Source organism: Electrophorus electricus, chromosome 4, assembly GCF_013358815.1.
Source record: "Electrophorus electricus isolate fEleEle1 chromosome 4, fEleEle1.pri, whole genome shotgun sequence".
NCBI classification, from domain to species: Eukaryota; Metazoa; Chordata; class Actinopteri; order Gymnotiformes; family Gymnotidae; genus Electrophorus; species Electrophorus electricus.
In genome coordinates, this window is record NC_049538.1 from 25,192,698 (window position 1) to 25,210,162 (window position 17,465).

At 40.0% G+C, this 17,465-nt stretch overlaps 1 protein-coding gene across 1 annotated transcript in view; it reads right to left on the bottom strand.

Moving 5' to 3' along the window:
• spon1a (spondin 1a) overlaps positions 1–17,009 on the bottom strand; it is a 64,280-nt gene extending 47,271 nt beyond the window's left edge. The window contains exons 1-6 of the mRNA XM_026999441.2: positions 16,337–17,009; positions 15,625–15,731; positions 9,510–9,643; positions 3,827–3,900; positions 3,335–3,457; positions 822–970 (exon numbers count right to left, since the gene is read on the bottom strand). Coding sequence (XP_026855242.2) covers positions 822–970; positions 3,335–3,457; positions 3,827–3,900; positions 9,510–9,643; positions 15,625–15,731; positions 16,337–16,574 — 825 coding nt within the window. The 5' untranslated portion in view covers positions 16,575–17,009. The remainder of the gene's footprint in view (positions 1–821; positions 971–3,334; positions 3,458–3,826; positions 3,901–9,509; positions 9,644–15,624; positions 15,732–16,336) is intronic.
• Between the last annotated feature and the right edge of the window lie 456 nt (positions 17,010–17,465).

Below are 17,465 nucleotides of genomic sequence, written 5' to 3' on the forward strand. Positions count from 1 at the left end.
CCATACTTCCCAACATGACAAAATGTTACATGGCAGGTGAGAGACAAGCAAGAAAAAATTATCATCAAGATAGTGGCAGATATATAGAAAGAGAGAGATATGGCTGAATCGGCTTCACCCTTATCCATAGAGTTTTATCATTGAAAAGAAATACGGAAACTGATAACTGAATGCTTGCAGTATCCTCTGCATTTCCATTTTGTGCAAACAGCAATCTATATTTTTGTAGATAAAACTTGCTGTGCACTGTGGTAAGATATGTAACTGTAAAATAGGTTCATTTCCACTGCTCAGACATTGTCTCTCCTTCATAACCATATAATTACACTCTTTTAGTGCTTTGGTAATGTAATGACCACCCAGTGTCATTTCAATGCTATTTTATCAAACTTTCCCTTTGGATGCTGCCTCTTTTTCTACCTGTTACCAAACTTCTTAAAGGACAACATGGATAATGCACCAAACTTGCAGTGAAGTAAATTAATATTAAAGCAAAATGTGTTTAGAGCATCAGGTTTAGCACTAATGTGTTTGGTCAAGACTGAAGCCTGTTAAATAAGTAGTATAAAACATGCACTAATTATTTCACACAAAATGCTAGATGGTATTTAAAGAGTTCACCACATAGACCAAGTCATATTTTATGAAAATACCACAAAGTACACATTCTTTCCAACATCTTACCAACATTTTATGATGTGGTGCCTTAAAATCTAGTGTTATGGTTCAACTAGTCTCTATCCAATCCAAGACATCCAAAAGTATTGGTATAATGACTTTATGTATATCTTATACCTTTTTTATATTGTGCGCCTCCCTACCTTTTGACGAATCTCCTCTTCCATCTTGACTGGTGAGCCCAGCTCTGCAACTTGTTTGACCCCTTCACTGGCATAGCCTCCATATTCCCACAGCATGTAGTTCCTGGAGTGGGATGCCCCAATGATGGCAGACCAATGATTGGCTCTTCCTGAAGGAATTAGAGATTTAATCCTTCATATCAAATTTGAAACTTTTACAATAGCAAATTACTGAAGGCAAATCAATTGAGTCCCATTATTGTGTGTGTTTAAACATTGTACACAATACTTCAGTGAAAATTTCCACAGAAATGATCAGTTTAATTTTACTCTTCGGTAATACCAGTCACCATTTTCAGTTAATGTATTGCGCTACTTAATATAATAAGGCACCTTGATCTCAAGGCATTTCTATGATATTGTTTCCCCACAAAACAACAATGTAACAGGTCAGGTAATCTCCTGGCACAAAGGTTCCATCTGTCAATCCCCAACACCACATCCCAGAACACAGTGCTGCCCTGTATTGGCCAATCGATGGGAATCGTGCTCCCCAATTACCCCAGTTCTGGCCAATAATTAGCCCAGTGACAGCCATGACAGATGGCCCATCACACAGTAACCACAAATAGCTTTCACTGAAGACATTAAATGCAGTCACTAAAACTAACTCAGTTTAATTCCAAAGCCTTAATTCTCTACCACAACAAATACTGTGATTCTGTGAAGTACATAAAGAAACGAGTTAAATTACACAGTATGAAAAAGCAAAAAAAAAAAAAAAAAAAGATTTAATAGGTGTTCTGAAATGGCTGGTGGAAAGCAACTGCCTCAATTTGTGCTGTCATCACTTTAATTAGTCCTATTTACAATCTAGTAACTAAAATAACCTTCAATTTCTATAAGACATTTTAGCATGCTAACCACTTCATGTTTTATACTGTAATTAAAACTCAGACTGAGGAAACAATATACTTAAATGTGGTATAAATGAATATTACTGTTTTTTCAATAACATTTTTCAAAATTTAAATTAAATTCATAAAATATAACTATAATAATAAAATTCATTTATTTTCTTACATGTGCATTTGTTACTGATCATTGCCATTAGAATAAACGGAATATATTGAAAAGCTGCTGCTAAAGTGACCTACTATAACTTGATCCATGATAAGTCCAGAATCAAAAGATGCTGCTTAATTAATTAAATGCATCTGCATTCAGACTTTATCAGTCTAATGCAGGCTGGAATTTTAGAGGCTCCAATCTATTCTCTCTCTACAGAACAAACTATTCCAGTGACACGATTGAGTGCATACAAACATTCTTCAAAGAGGTGCTTATCACATGATATACATTAATCAGTAATTAATGTCCATTACTGTGATCATTAATTTAATCAATCCAGCATACCTGCCTCTTGTTGACAAGGTGTGATAAGAAAACCCTTATTTTCATATTTCCTGTATTTCCCCGTCCCATTCTCTCTCCAAACATTTGCATAAAAATGTTGTTCCAGAGCAGTAAATACATATTTTATGGATAAAGTTTAGTGCACTGGATATAGTTTGATTCCCTACTGAAAGTCTTTTTTTTTTCATTTATCAAGTATGATCTGCCATCCAAACTGGAACAATCAGGAAACTCAATGCCCTTCAGTTTGTCTCAGCAGAGATTTTAGTGTGAAGAGGGAGATGATCCATCTGTACTGTATTGGCTTGCTCATGCTAAAAATCCTTTTCCTCTTAAGTCTTGGTAAGATTTCAGTTCCCTGTCCAGCCTCGGCTATGTTGCCATATCAGTTTATTCCCACGCTCCTTCTCTCCACTACGGTCTTCTAGACCATGTTCTAAACCTGTTGCCCATCTGGAAAATCAGACAGCAAAATGACCCTGTGCAAAGACCCATGGCGTGACAAGCAGGCACAGATTTAAAGATGAAATATAAAATCTGCTGGAATATAACCCTTATTATAGGAAGACACAACAACACTTTGCTCTTTGATATGAGTGGTATAAACAGGTGGCACTGTGTCACTCCAAAGCTTCATTCTTTGTCTCTGTCCTCATGCTGCATTCAACCATCCACACCTGTTTCTTAAGTGGCATGTCTGTAAGTGTGTAAGAATGGGCCCACCTTTCTCATCTCCCAAAAACCAACAGACCAGTTTTTTCCCCCTGATTTCTAAGCTCATGCATTTCATGGCTTCCCTTTCCCTGGGTTTATCTCACTCATAGAGTTCATTCTAATCAGCCTATTGATCTGGGTTGCCAGAGCATAAGCTTGGGGGGAGAGTGGCAGTAATCCATGGGTTTAATTTATTCTCAACAAGGCCATGTCAAGGTTATACCCACAAAACACAAGAGGAGGGTAGGCAGGGTGGGCCTTAATGAGAACCCTTTTACTGCTATAAGTTATGAGAAAGTGTAATCGGTGAAAATAGATTTTAGGTGAGTGTTAATGGGCTAAACAAGTTAGAGCCACAAATTATGGTGTTTTTAGGGTTTTTTAAGCAACTGTTGATAACTTACTTGGATAGTCCTTGGGGTGAAGCTTCTCTGACCAGTTCCCATAGAAGGTGACTCTGTATTTGGCTGTGCCACAAGCACAGCAGTCCAGCATGGGCTTCTCTGTGGCCTCTCCATATAGAGACTCTGCAGAGTAGGGAGAAATATCCTGCTTATTTACAGGACACTGGGTACACGCATACACACACATAGACAATCACACGTGCATGCACACACAGTAGTCTCTTGACATACATTCAATGTCATGCACAGCATGGGGGGTGGGGGCAGCATTTCATTTATAATCATGCAAGTACTACTATGACAATCAGGCTCTAAGATCAGGGAGATGAAGGAGCATGGTGGGAGAAGAGAGAACAGAAGAAAAAAAAACATTGAGAACATTGTGTGAAATATTCTCAAAAGAGCAACGGCACCCAGACTGGAGGTGAAGGAGAAAGGGTTCCCTGAGAGGCTGAGAAGATTTCATCTCCTGGGTGGTAATGACTGGCTTACCTTTCTCGCACATTCGCTTTGTGAGCGAGCCCTCATCTTGGAAGGAGATGATCTTCCTCTGAACGATGCTCGCCCTGGCAGGAGGGGGAGAGAGAGAAAATATCAGGAGAGGAGATAATAATAAGCAAGGGGGAAAAGGAGATAAGAATGAAGACCCTGTAAAAGTAAAAGGAACAGAGGCAGGAACAAAAGTAAAATGCAATAGTGGGGCCTAAAGGTAGAGAGGAGAGGAGAGGTGAGGAGAGGTGAGGAGAGGTGAGGAGACCACCATTGTAATTGAGCAGTACTGTGAACAATGGTGCAATCAGGACCTCCTATAGACTGATTGTGCTGCCTGAAAAAAAGAGGCCTGTGTCAGGCTGTATGGGTCCACAGTATCATGGCCTCAAGCAGAGCATGACTACAGGATTTCAATAGCAGCAGGTGCTATACAGTTACATTACTTTGCCTTATTCTGGTGAAATCATACAATGGCATACAAAAAAGGACTCCTCAATCACAGGACCATTCTCTCAAATAATTATAAGCGGACCGCAAATGTGTGTCTCTCTGATATACTTCTTGGTGTGGATGTCTTATCATACTAACATGACGTGGACACAGGAAATATATACTGGACACAAAAGGAAAATAAACTAGTTTAAGGTGCAAATATGGAATGTTGAGTCAGTACATTCAGCGGGAGATGGAGAAAGAGAAAACAGAAAGAAACAATCAAACATTTCTGCTCTTTTTAGCCTTTTTCTATGCTGGTGATGCTATTCCAGCTTCCTAAATAAAAAGGAGCTACTGTAACCTCAGTGGTCCCACTGTCAGCTACATTATGTTTGATAAGGGCTGTGGAAAGTGGCAGCTCTTTTATTTACTCTTTTGGCCCTTTATTTGTTTATTTTGCTGTCCTTGCGACATTTGGTGCTGGAGAGCGGGAGTAAATACCTCTTTACAGACATCTGTCTGCTAGGTGTCTGGTACTATAGCAGCGAGGGGTCAACAGACCCTCCCCAACCCCCGGCCATTTCCTTCACAGTCAATTAAATGGGGAAAAAAATTACTGTCGAGAATGCTTTTTTCCAGGCTGAAGGGAGTCAAAGATAAGGGAACGCGCCACAGGTTGAGGATGTGACAGTGGAAGAAATGCAAAGATACATCTCCATAGCAGCTCCCTGCTTCACCTTCAGTTACATCATTCAAATAACACTCTGACTTACTCCAAAACGAACACAGACCCACTCCCATGTTATGCAGAAGTACTGCCAGATCCTCTCTAATTGTCCATGCTTTAATTCAATCTCACCCCAATTTCACATATGTGGGAAAGAGAGGCACTGGAAGAAAGTCTCCTCCCTTGGCCGGGCTGGCCAGGCAATCAGCTGTGGTAATGGTTATTTAACATCCAATTTAAATTCTATCAATGAGACGTTATTAAAGGCAAACTCGCTTTCCTGCATCTACACTGCTGATGCTAATCATCTTAGTGTATGTTTTTTTTTTTGTGTTTGTGTGTGTGTGTGTGTGTGTTTGTGTGTGTGGCTAAAGGAGAGGGCATTCTCTTCAGGCCAGTGCTTAATAAATTCAAAAGAGCACAGCAGTCGCATGGATTATGCAGTGTTAGATCAGAGGGAAAATTTTGGAAGTGATGCTAAAGGGTTGGTTCAATGCTTGGCATGTATTCAAATTTAAAAAAATAAAAATAAAAAATAAATAAATAAAAAAACACTACTCATGTCACTTAGTTACTGGAGTCACATTGGTCGAGTCCCAAAAAGTGAGTCTCAAAGAAGTTTCACTCAATAAACAACTCAGCATCAGGCGGGAGATTCTAGATATCAAGACTTTGTTTCCAGGCTTCAACATGTCTGCATAGTGCCGTTACTCCACAATTACAGCTGCCCATAACTGAAGCAAAATGCAGCTCACTTAAGCAGTGTGCAGCAGTGTGACCACACAGTCCAAAAGCTCTCTGTAATAAAGAAACGTTTTTCCATAAATACATTATACAGCTGTGCTGAATCAGTATAGACTTTCCTTAAAAATTTAGAAACGAAGATTGACAGGACACCCATCAGATCAGTTTACATTTCAAACCATACATGTCTGTGAGAAGGCTTCTTTTTAGCTTGGACTAAATTTTAAAAAATGTTCCATGCCATGGACCCTTCTTTATTGACAAACTTATACAATTATAATCAATCTTAAGAGTAGGTACACACCCTGTAAAGGGAAAGCCAGCTTGCTCAAAGCTCTGGTACACATGCAAGAGTGGTTGACATTCACTGAAAGCACTTGCCACAAATTAGCATGACACATTTGCATAATATGAATGTGTGCCTGCTACCTTGCATTTGTGACCAGCATCACTTACAGTTTGTGTTGTGTGAGTGTACGCTTGTACGTTTGTGTGCACATGTGAATGGGTATGTCTGGATTTATTTGTGTGGTTTAGTAGGAGCAGTGTAGTAGCAATATGTTACTCTCTGACGCTGTTGTGAAGGATTCTTGATCCCCCCAACATGTTTTTGCAATGCATCCCACTAGCTAAAAGGAGCCAAATAAATAGGTGACATATGCAGTTCAGTCTGCTACAGCTAAAAGTTCAAGGGGATGAAATCAGGCCATTCAATTGGAAATCAATGTGAGTCTTTTCTTCTGAATTTAACTTAGCTCTGTAGTGTCCATCCATGCACAGTCGGTCATTCAGACAAGCATGACCAGGCTAGCTAGGGCTCAGCTGGTGCACTTAGCTCATGCTGTGTCTCTGTCTTTTTTATTATTTTTTAAAGAGCACCTCCTGTGGCTGATGGCAATGCTGAACTTTCCTTACAGCAGGTGGTCGCAAATTCACTAAATAAGTGAATCAGAGCTCTTTTATGGTAGGCCTCGACCTCTCATCAGTGCCTGCCTATGTTTAGCAATGTTGTATATGTCTGATCCTAGGAAGGAGAACATGGATATAAATATGTCTGATGGGGAAAACAACAATGTTTCAATCCTTAGAAAGTCCAATGCAAGGACTCACGCAAACTGAGAGGTGGCTGAAGAAAACCAATGAGCACTGGCACTCAGCCTCACATGGCTTAAGCCTGACTGAAAAGACATTTTCTGTAAAAACAGCTCTTCCAAAGGAGTGTACACAGCAAGACACAATTGTATTGTCAAATAAGTTGTTAAATCACACACTGAGAGTGGACGATCAAATCAACAAATGCTTCCCAGGCAAGCCTGAGTGCCAGCTGATGGTGCACTAGTAGTCCTGACAAGTTCGCAGGGTGCATTTCACAAAGTGTAGACTGCAGGTCTAATAACACCACACAACAAACAGCTGTGCCAAATTAAAACTGAAAGAGTCCATATATGTCATATAAAAATAATTTGAAGCCTGGTGTTTTTACAGGGCAAATATAGAAATAAAAGATCCAATAAAGGGGTGCCTGTGACTAGTTTAAAGCAGTAATGTGTTCTAATTTTAAACTTAATCATAATACTTATATCAATTTTTCTATGAATTGTCTGATATATATATATATACATATACATATACATATATATATATATATATATATATATATATATATATATATATATATATATATATATATATATATAATTTTTTTTTTTTTTTTTTTTTATAGTTTTTTAAATACACCAGGATGAATAACTGTGCAGATTCATGAAGGAAGGAATGAACCAAATCAATCAGTCAATAAGAAGAAGGGTAAAACTATAATGTCAAATTAAAAGAGGAAAAAAAATGTTCCTTATGGCAGAGAAACATGTTGAAAGGTAAAGCTCAGTAAGATGGACTCATTTCAATTGTTTAATAAGAAATAAACTTCTTATTAGTTTTTCCAAGTTGAAATTATGACAATGAAAACAAACCTTAGATGTGTGGAGGAAAGTAAATGGTTTGAGGGGATGCATTTTACTAGATATTCCATAATACCTGCTGCCATGTGGATCAGTTTGTTATGTCTAAAGTATGAGCATATATGAGAATAGCATTTTAAGATGTTTGGAAGTATCTCAACAATTTGCCTGCATTTTTGTATGCATGTGTTTGTGTGAATGGTATATGCCAAATGTAGTATATTTGACTAGAAGTTTCATGTTTGGGCTGAGCCAGTGTTATTTATACACCTGTCACTCTGTTTCTAGAAAATGTTTAATTGGAGTCAACCTATTGAGTTTTCTGCACTCACTCAGAGGGCATACAAAAATAATTAATTATGTTACACAGTTGGCCTCTTTTTAGTTAGCTAATAACTCTTTTTCCTACGCATCAGTATATTTTGCAATTTTCCATTAGTTCAGGTTTTGCTCTAGTCAGTTGGCACTTGGCAACAAGTGTCTGAAACATGATTTAAATTCCAGGGAACACTGAAGCCTGAGCTTCAGGACTCCCCTGTTGACTAAGAAATGAAAAAAAGCACAAAGGTTCAAGCAGGCTGACCTTTGTCTTCCTTTGCCTCTTCACACCTCTTCTCTCCTGAATTCCCTGTACCTTCTGTGCTCCCTCTCCGACCCTCCCCGACATCCCCTTCACAATCCACCTACAGCAGTCCCTCTTCTTCCACCATGTTCTGTTTTTATGTTGTCAAACGTTCTTTCATATCTCCTTTTTCTGACTTGCTCTGCTCCCAGACACTGTTTTCCTCATGCTGTATCCTTTATTTCCCCTGCTGTCAGTCCCGCTCAATAATTCTCACTTGCACTCTCCCACTTGCTACCCCCCCCTCCCCATCTCTCCCCTCTCTCAGGATCAAGGCTGCTATGGACTCTAGTAACTGTGTTCCTGGTTAGAGACCAAAAGGAGCAGAGCCAGCTGGTGGAGACAGCAGAGACATCGGGAACAGGGTGCTCATCGGTCATCCAGACAACCACATAATAATGGACATTAATAAGGAATGCAGACGGCTTTTACAGTAGCACAGTGCAGCGGCACAGAGTGACAGGCTCACTCCATGCTTTAATAATGCAGTGATCAGAATGTCATGTAAACCACATCTCTTCCATTCCTCTTTGTTCCACTCTTTTTATCAGATCCATCCCTTCTTGTAAAAGACAGCTTTACAGTGTTTACCACCCAGCCCGCTTCCTGATGCAAGTCTCAATAAAAGAACACAAAGCAACATCAATTATAGATCTATATGTCTATGTTCTGAATATACTCACTTTAGGTTCAGAGCTGTGGATGATTTTATTTAGTCTTTATTACTTAGTCCAAACTAACTACAGATAGATAGATTAGACCTGAATTATAACAACAGCAGGCTCTCTGATGGCAAAGTCAAAGCATACAAAGAGACACCTGTTCAAAGGTCCACTCATTTAACATATAATTTGATGTCACATACTTTAAATATGTTCTGAATAATCTGCTCCAGGTTGGAGATTCCTCTCATTAACGAAGATTTAAGACAATCCAAGATGATTATTCCCCAGCCAATACTTTCCACTTGCTCTAGTGCTGACCTACTCATCATCTATTGACCCAAATACAGAAATCACTAAATTACCATTACATCTAATCAACTGCAATATTAGAAATTCTTTCTGGCCTTGACTATAATAGAATATAAGAAAAGGGAGAGAGCAATTATAATAATAGTTAAGAGACAGATGATAGTTGCGTCACATAGTATGGTTAAGTTAAATCCACAAAGAAGAGACAAAGTCTGACACTTACTTCAGCAGTACACAGCCAGTCCCTGATGGGGGTGCTGTCCAGAATACTTGTATTCTTGTCCTTCTGCGAGGGGTACTCTCGGTTACTGCAGGTGGACAATTAGTCATAAACTGTGTGTCCTCTTCATCAATTACCTACAGAACAAAAGACACGCAAAAACACACACATTCAGAAATCATAAACAGTATTAGATAACTAAACATTTTCAAAGGCAAATATTTTTTTAGTTTTTCTAATTTTAAATCTTGTCAAAGGACTGCTGGCCAGGCATATTTTTTACATGTTTACTTTCATTAACAGCCTGAGTCATCTGATTTCGAATAAACATTTGTATGAAATACCTTGTACTATAGGAATAATTAAATGTAACTAATTACGCACAAATAACTCTTAATAGCCACATCTGGTAACTGCACAGTAATTAAGGATTTTTGTCATTAGATTAGTTTTTAATTAATTAGCGTAATCTCTTTCATACTAAATGGTGAATACCATTAAACCTTGTCAATCAAGTGCCAAACTGTAAATTACCATTTGTTACTTTTGATTAATTGTTTTGTTACTTTAATTTGATGGTATTTATCTCTTAATTGCACTAAAGGCCAATATAATGTACTGAAGCCCTATAATTCTTACTAATATCCATTCCCTTGTCATGAACCAGCAGTGGGAAAACAAGCAAAGTATTTCTCATACAAGCCCTACCCACATGACTCTTCCAGACATGAGATTTTTCAGCTGTAAATGCTTTGAAACATGGTGGAGCCAAGAGATGTTTGTGTACGTGTGTTTGTGCACGTATATGTGTGTGATGTAAGATATACATGAAGGTCAGGGGCAATTCCAATTTTCTTAAAATCCTCCGCCCAATAAACCGCAGCAGCAATCAAATCAGCTGTTGGTTTGATTAGATAGACTTTATACACAGGCAGAGTTGTGAACTTCAAATGCACACTGAAGGTGACCAGCACTGCTAATGGTTTTAAAGGTAATACTGACATAAAGAATGACTACAGCCCTATATAAGACACATATTAACTCTACAGTCTTTTTAGGAAACTTGTCTTAATGTGTCAGGTGTTATTGCTGTAGCTTGTGGTACTTGAGGTAATTATCTTTCAGTTGCCATCATTGAAATATTCGAAAGGCAGTAAGCAGGGTATTGGCAAATTCAGATAACGTGCATGTAAGGTTCCTCATGTTGCTCAATTACTGTGACTTCAGGTACACTACACTTTGGCACATCCAGCTTTAGAAAACACACATACTTCAATACCAACTAAGACTTTTTATATAGTATGGACATGGGGATTCAGATCTGAGTTGCTGTGATTGCAAAGAAGAACCATGAACAATGCATTTTTCCCTTAAGTCACAAACACCACTTATTGTCGTATTTTATACATGGTGAGTCTTAATTGTCCAATAATGTCTAGCTGTAGCTTATTAAAGGTAATTCACATGAAAGTAGTAAACTGCTAACGTAACTAGCCTTAAGCTGTAGAGAAGCTGGATGTAGACTACATCTCTCCAAATGATACATAAAGCTGTAGATGCAAACAATAATGTTTATTCATCTCAAGGATCAGGTTTCCATGTTCTGCTTAGCTTATTTAAAAATGTTTCTATATAAAACCTTTTTAATTGTTATGTATTAGCTCATAACAGGATGTAAGTGCTGAGGAAAAATCTAGAAGTATTTAAAAGTCTCATTTCTGATTTATTCACACGTGTATAACAATAAACCAAGCAAACAAACAAAAACAAACAAACAAAAAAACTCACATAAGACTAGCTTGTCAGCAATGAATTCTGGCCCCATCCCATTTATGAATGAGAAAAGGGCCTGATCTGCAGACCAGGCTAAGTGCGCAGCATTTGGGATGTGTGCGCACACACGTGTGTCCATCTCTATGACACCTTGTGAGAATGCAGTGAAAGACCAGCTGTGAAAAGCGTCAGACTGACCTTTGACCTGCAGCATTTTACTGACTTGAGTGAGGGCAAGCCTGCTGGAACAATAACACACAATGTCAAACAAAACCAGAACTCTGCAGCGGGCCACCGGCTGCATGGCTGGCCAAACACAGAGAAAGTGATTGCACATGTCATGCACTTTACAATAAAAGCCCTCTTATTAATCTAGGATCATTTCTCAAGCAAGTTGCTAGGAACCTCTAGCCATTTTAGTTAGAGGTCGCAAAGGACACAGCCTGAATTTCCAGCTGGCTAGAATCAAGGCCACGAGGGATATGGGTTGAGTATCATGGACAAATTAAAATCCTCTTAAAAATCAAAAGAGGTTTAACACTACAAAGAGGCACTGACTCTGGATCTTCCCAAGAATCTTATTTATTGTAAATAACATTATCAGTCAAGAGAAAAGTAGTCAGTCACCAGTCAGGCACAGTTCCAACAGATCTCCCCAGAGGGCCAAACAAAAGTGCTTTTAGGGCAGTCGGAATCCAGGCAGAAATGGCTGAGGCAGCGCACGCTTCCAGATTTCAAATAAGATGCTCTTCAACTAACCCCAATGGCAAGAGATTTCCATTTGCCAGAATTTTGAAGTAAAGGCAAAAAAAAAATGCTTTTGAGCCACATCTACCTTGGGGGTAAAGAGACGTGGGGTGGGGTGGGGGGATAGAGAGAGAGACACTTTTGCTCCAGGCTCTGACTGTGAGTCTGGGCAGGCTGGTGAAAGGATGGGTACAGTGATATGACTGGCTCTCCTGACACAAGGAAGGATGGAGTAAAAGAAAGGGCACAGGTCTCTTGAGTTCCTAAGCCTCACAAAGGGATATGACTGCAGTGGGATAAAGAAGGAGGGACGCTTGAGGATTGAGCAGAAGTGTGGCTGTGGGACTAAGCCAGGCTTTTCTTTAGCATTCCATAAGAGTCTCAGCAGGCTGAATATTATTCATTGGTATCTGTGGGAGGAACCTATAAGCTCTGTTTCAGCTGAAAAAGAGAAACTGTCTTTGTTTATTTTATTTATTTATTTATTTATTTATTTATTTATTTATTTATATCTCATGTGGCTGCTCAAGGAGACAATGCGGAGTGCCAGATCCCAGCACGCATGTCTATGTGGATGTGGTGGAGGGATCACGATTGATTTGCTTGGATGACTGCAACATCTTTATCACTATGTAACAGATTCAAGCACTGGGCTGAAGTTTGCATGAATTTCCTACTGAAGATTCAACTTAAACAAGCCAAACAGGACAGAACTGCTATTGCAAGTGCAATACAAAATATCTAAAAAGCAATTAACTGCATTTAAAATTATTTAATTTCTCACCTAGGTTATCATAATTCATTTTTTCATAATTCATAATTCAACTGACAACATACCACTAATACTCTGACCCCAATTTCTCCTTCCGTTTCACCTGTGATATTATAACTGAGCGTATCCTGCTATGGTGTGCAACACTCCCCACAAAAGGGAAACTCTACATGGGCACTAAATAAACAACACCATGAAATTAATTTCAAGAGCACAAAACAGCACGTTTCAGTGCAGTCAGCTCCCGGGGATAATGAGAGCACACGTTACACAAAGCACAATAAATGAAAAAGACTGGAAGAAAAGGTTGGTGTACTGCAGGGTGACTTTTCAGGTTCACGGGGTGGGCCATATTTGTAATGGTGAACGCTGTACTCTAAATGAATGCTTATCAATTAGTTCTTTAATACAGTGAACTGGAGGAGCAAAGCAGAAGCATACAGAGAGATCTGCTGCAATATCCAAAAGACCCGCAAGATCGATTAGCACTGACCAGCTTGATTCAAGCCAAATCCAATGTTTAACAGCTCTGGCCTTGAAACTGCCATGGCTCTCTGCAACACTTAAGACCTCAACATTAACAACAATTGCCTCGGGGTAAAGCAGTGGTGAGTGAGAAGGGACCTTTGACTAGGGGCAATTAAACTAGATAAGTCAGCATCCTGGTGCTCACAGTCATTAAGTACAGTCATAGACAGGGAATCACTCTGGGGGGGAAAATCTGCATAAAGGGAGAACTGCATGCTGAGAACATATATGAAGGGAAATGTGGGGGTGGGGTTAGTAAAGAACAGTTCTCCATGAGCCCTGATCTTTCTCTACATGGGTCTGCATGCTCTGGAGCAGGAAGCCTCTATAGGGACCTTGTCAGCCAGAGTAATTACAGCTAAAACAGGCACTGGGACCTGATTCAGTCAGTTACACAGTAGCATCATGGGTCATAAAGTGTGTTTATGACTGCAGTATTGATCCAGTCAATTCACCTAAGTGTTTCAAACTTAATAAAAACTACTAGAACACAGAACCTAAGTTTGTGCAAGCGTAGTTTTCAGCCAGGGGAAAACAACATGAATATAATTTTTCACTTTGAACAATAGAAAATGTATAGAAAATGTAACTTTAAAACTAGAAAATATTGCTAAACATTAAACGAAATCACAGCATTGGGATTAACTCGGCAGAACAGAACATTTATACTAATATTTCACAATTTTTCATCTTTATTCTATGAGCATAAAGCTAACAAAATGACTGGATGGCAAAATCAGAAGGCTTCATTCTTTAAAAATATGACCATGATTTCTCAACAGATACTGTGAATACTGCCAGTGATAATGACTGGTTTCAGTCATATACTGCATTCTTGATACTTAATCAACACTGAAAATCAAATCCGTCAAAGCTATCCAAAAATATTTATATGTATGCAAAAAGGTCACTAATGTCCCTCCCTTTACTTTGAAAGGATTGTGTTTACTTTGGCACAAGCCAACACATGTGGAGCAGGTTCTCAGCTGCATAAGATGGACTGTGATCATGTATGGGTAACCAAGGGTGGAAGGGAATACAAAACTGAGGATTACACTTATGGCAGTGCACAGGTGTAACAACACTGTAAAAATATTAGAAACTTTGACATTTAGTAACTCTACAGAATATCTAGTGTCTCACTGCTTGAGGGTTAGATTGCCTCTATATGCCTGTATGCTTGCATTATTCATTTAAAAGTAAGGAAATGTGGCCCCAAAGACTAATAGTGGATAACTCTTGGCTTTGAGACCTGGAGCAACAGCTGGTGAGCCAAATCCCCCGCTGTTTATTCTTGATCCTTTTTGACTCCTCTCATCTTGCATCATGAGGAAAAGCACAGTCTGAACCATTCGGCATCCCTCCCCCCACAGAAAGAGGAACATCTCCCTCCCTCCTTCCCTCAGCCCATCCAGCTGGCATGAGGTGGGAGCTGGGCCCTCACTTTGAACTTCCGCCTTTCGGCAAGCCCGCTTCATCTCCACATGAAAACCAGCTCTGGCGCACAAAGCCATGAATGCCCGGGGGCGTGGAGAGGAGAAAGAAAGATGTTCCCAGAGCCTGGCAGGGACAAAAGAGCGAGGAAGGGTTTCGAAAGAACAGCAGAAAGACAGAAGAACATTATAGACTACGATTGGGCCGGTTGTGCTGACCATCCCACTGTAAAATGGCACCTCTGTTGCTACTTTGGATCTCATAAACAATAGAATTTTGGTGAGCACGGTGAGAATACGCCGACGTCCTCAATAACCCCCGCATGACACAGGAAGTGACTATTGCATCAGAGAAGAGTCTGGGAAGAAGAGCTCAGTCAGATTTATTGTTACTGAGACACTTTAAGAGGCCCCGTTTCTCCCCCTCCCTGGTCTTGCATGAGAGCTTATGCAGTGAGGCGGTCCCAGCGGCAGCGGCATATGGCACCGATGGAAGAGACTTCGCCAGGTGTGGCTGAGTGTGAAGCTGGCTACAGCTCTCAGAAGCATTAGAGAGGATGCCAGCCCTTGGCCCTCACACTGACAGCCTTACGTTTCACCACAGCAGCAGATGTGAGGGTGGGCTACTAAATAATCTGCCACACTGGATAGTATGGTGACCTAACACTTAGGATGTTCTCCTCTCAGCATAAAAACTGAATAAGACATTCAGATGTCATCTGCAGGGAGCAAACACAGATACTTGTCTATTCATAAATAGGCAGCTTCCTCCTCCTCGCAATGTGCTTTACACTTGGTCTGGTGATTTCTTTCTCTTACTGTCACCATTTTGCTGTGTATTGGCAAGATTTTAACACATTCCTACCTGGAAATTGCCAGCATAATCCTCCTCTTTCTCCCCATTCCTCCCCTCTTTAAGCGCTATGAGAGTGAAACCTCTGAAGTACGCAGGGCTGCTCGCATACAGAGTCACTATGAGGAGGGGAAAAACAAAAGTACTCAGTAAAGCATATCTGTATAATTGCTATAACAGATCCATACCGAGGAAGCATGGTGTATTATAAGTGACTTTGCTCCTGTAAGAGAAGAAAGGCTCCTGAAACGACCTAGACCAGCTCAGGTGGTTGTATTCAACTCAACCTATATGTTAATGTACTTGACTTGATGTCAAAATCAGTTTTGCTCACTTTGCACCACACCTTCACATACCTGGATTATAGACAGTAAAAAAAAAAAAAAGTCATTTCCATAAATGTACGGTTTGCTTCCTTTTATTATTAACAAACGCCTATAAACATCACTATTTACAAGTCTACTCCTTTCCGGGCATTACACTACAACATTTTAATAGTTTGTAGCGACTTGACCATAAATATCGTTTACATCGACTTTATCATAAGGCATCGCATATAGGCTGACCACTTAGCATTCGTTAGTCACTACTTTGTCTCGTACATGCTCCAGCTGAGCAGACATGCTGGGTAAGAAGCGCACTTAGTTCGTGTCAGCGGGACAGGAACGCGGAGTCCTGACAAGTGAAACGCACAGTTCTAACGCAGTTTATATGTCAACTGTACCTCTGTAAGTGCTGCCGGGCTGATAATTCTCCGGGTCCCCTTCGACACGGAGTCGAAACTCATTGTAGCCCTCTTTCCTCGCTCCCTGCGGTTGTGTCTTTAGAATCCAACTGCAATATCCATCTGATTTTGCAGCTCGCTCCGCAGGTTCCTCTGTGAAAGTGAATGCGTTGCACAGGGAACCAGTGATGAAACACTGCAACAGCAGAACACGCGAACGCACTGCCGCTCCTAACATTGCGCGAACAGCCTTTCACTGCGACAGAGGTAAAATGAATCCAGCAGTGCACATACAAGTCAATGGGAAGAATTTAAAAGTTCACCGACGTAAAACTATGAAGTAGACCAAACTGGTCTGTGTTAACGCACTTTCGTACGCAACTGACGGTCCGATCTCCGCCTCCACTAAGGAGGTACTGCCATCCTGGGCTGAACGGGAACGGAATCCAAATCGCTTTCGATCCTGGAGAGGCGCACACTGATTCGCTTGAGCAGCAGCGATGGGAACTCCAGAGTAGACTTGTGAGCGCGATTCACGCACACGGAGAAACAACATACTATATCCATAACACCCCTGCAGACAAGACACTGAGACATTAGACTGGGACCTCTGGACCATGTACGTACATTTAGAACAAAGCATGTGCGTTTCAAGTGGTGTTCACATTTTAAGTCCTTGCTGAAATCCACAGATCTGATATAGTCGTGGATCTTACCAACCCACAGCAGGGAGAGAGACGCTAGCAGTTACTTATGCACACGAAACGTTTCTCTAAACACAGCGTAACCTTCATCGTGTCTCATTTACACGCAGCTCTTGTTTCCACACGTGCGCGCAGACATTTATTCACAAACGGTACCAAATGGGTAGGTGAAAACTTCATTTTAAAATTAATCTAATGTGAAGCGTTGCATGATTCCGTTTGTGATTATGTTTTATTTACAACTAACTTTGCGAACTCAGGATGAGCAAGTTAAAAACAGTTTTGTACCCTAGGCTACATGTGGTATTCAGCAGCATCAGTAATAATACATTCAACTATATAAAATAATAAATGGGAATTAAAGGCAATTGAATTAAACAATTACACTGTAAAACACAAAATGATATGGAAACTAAACTAAATGA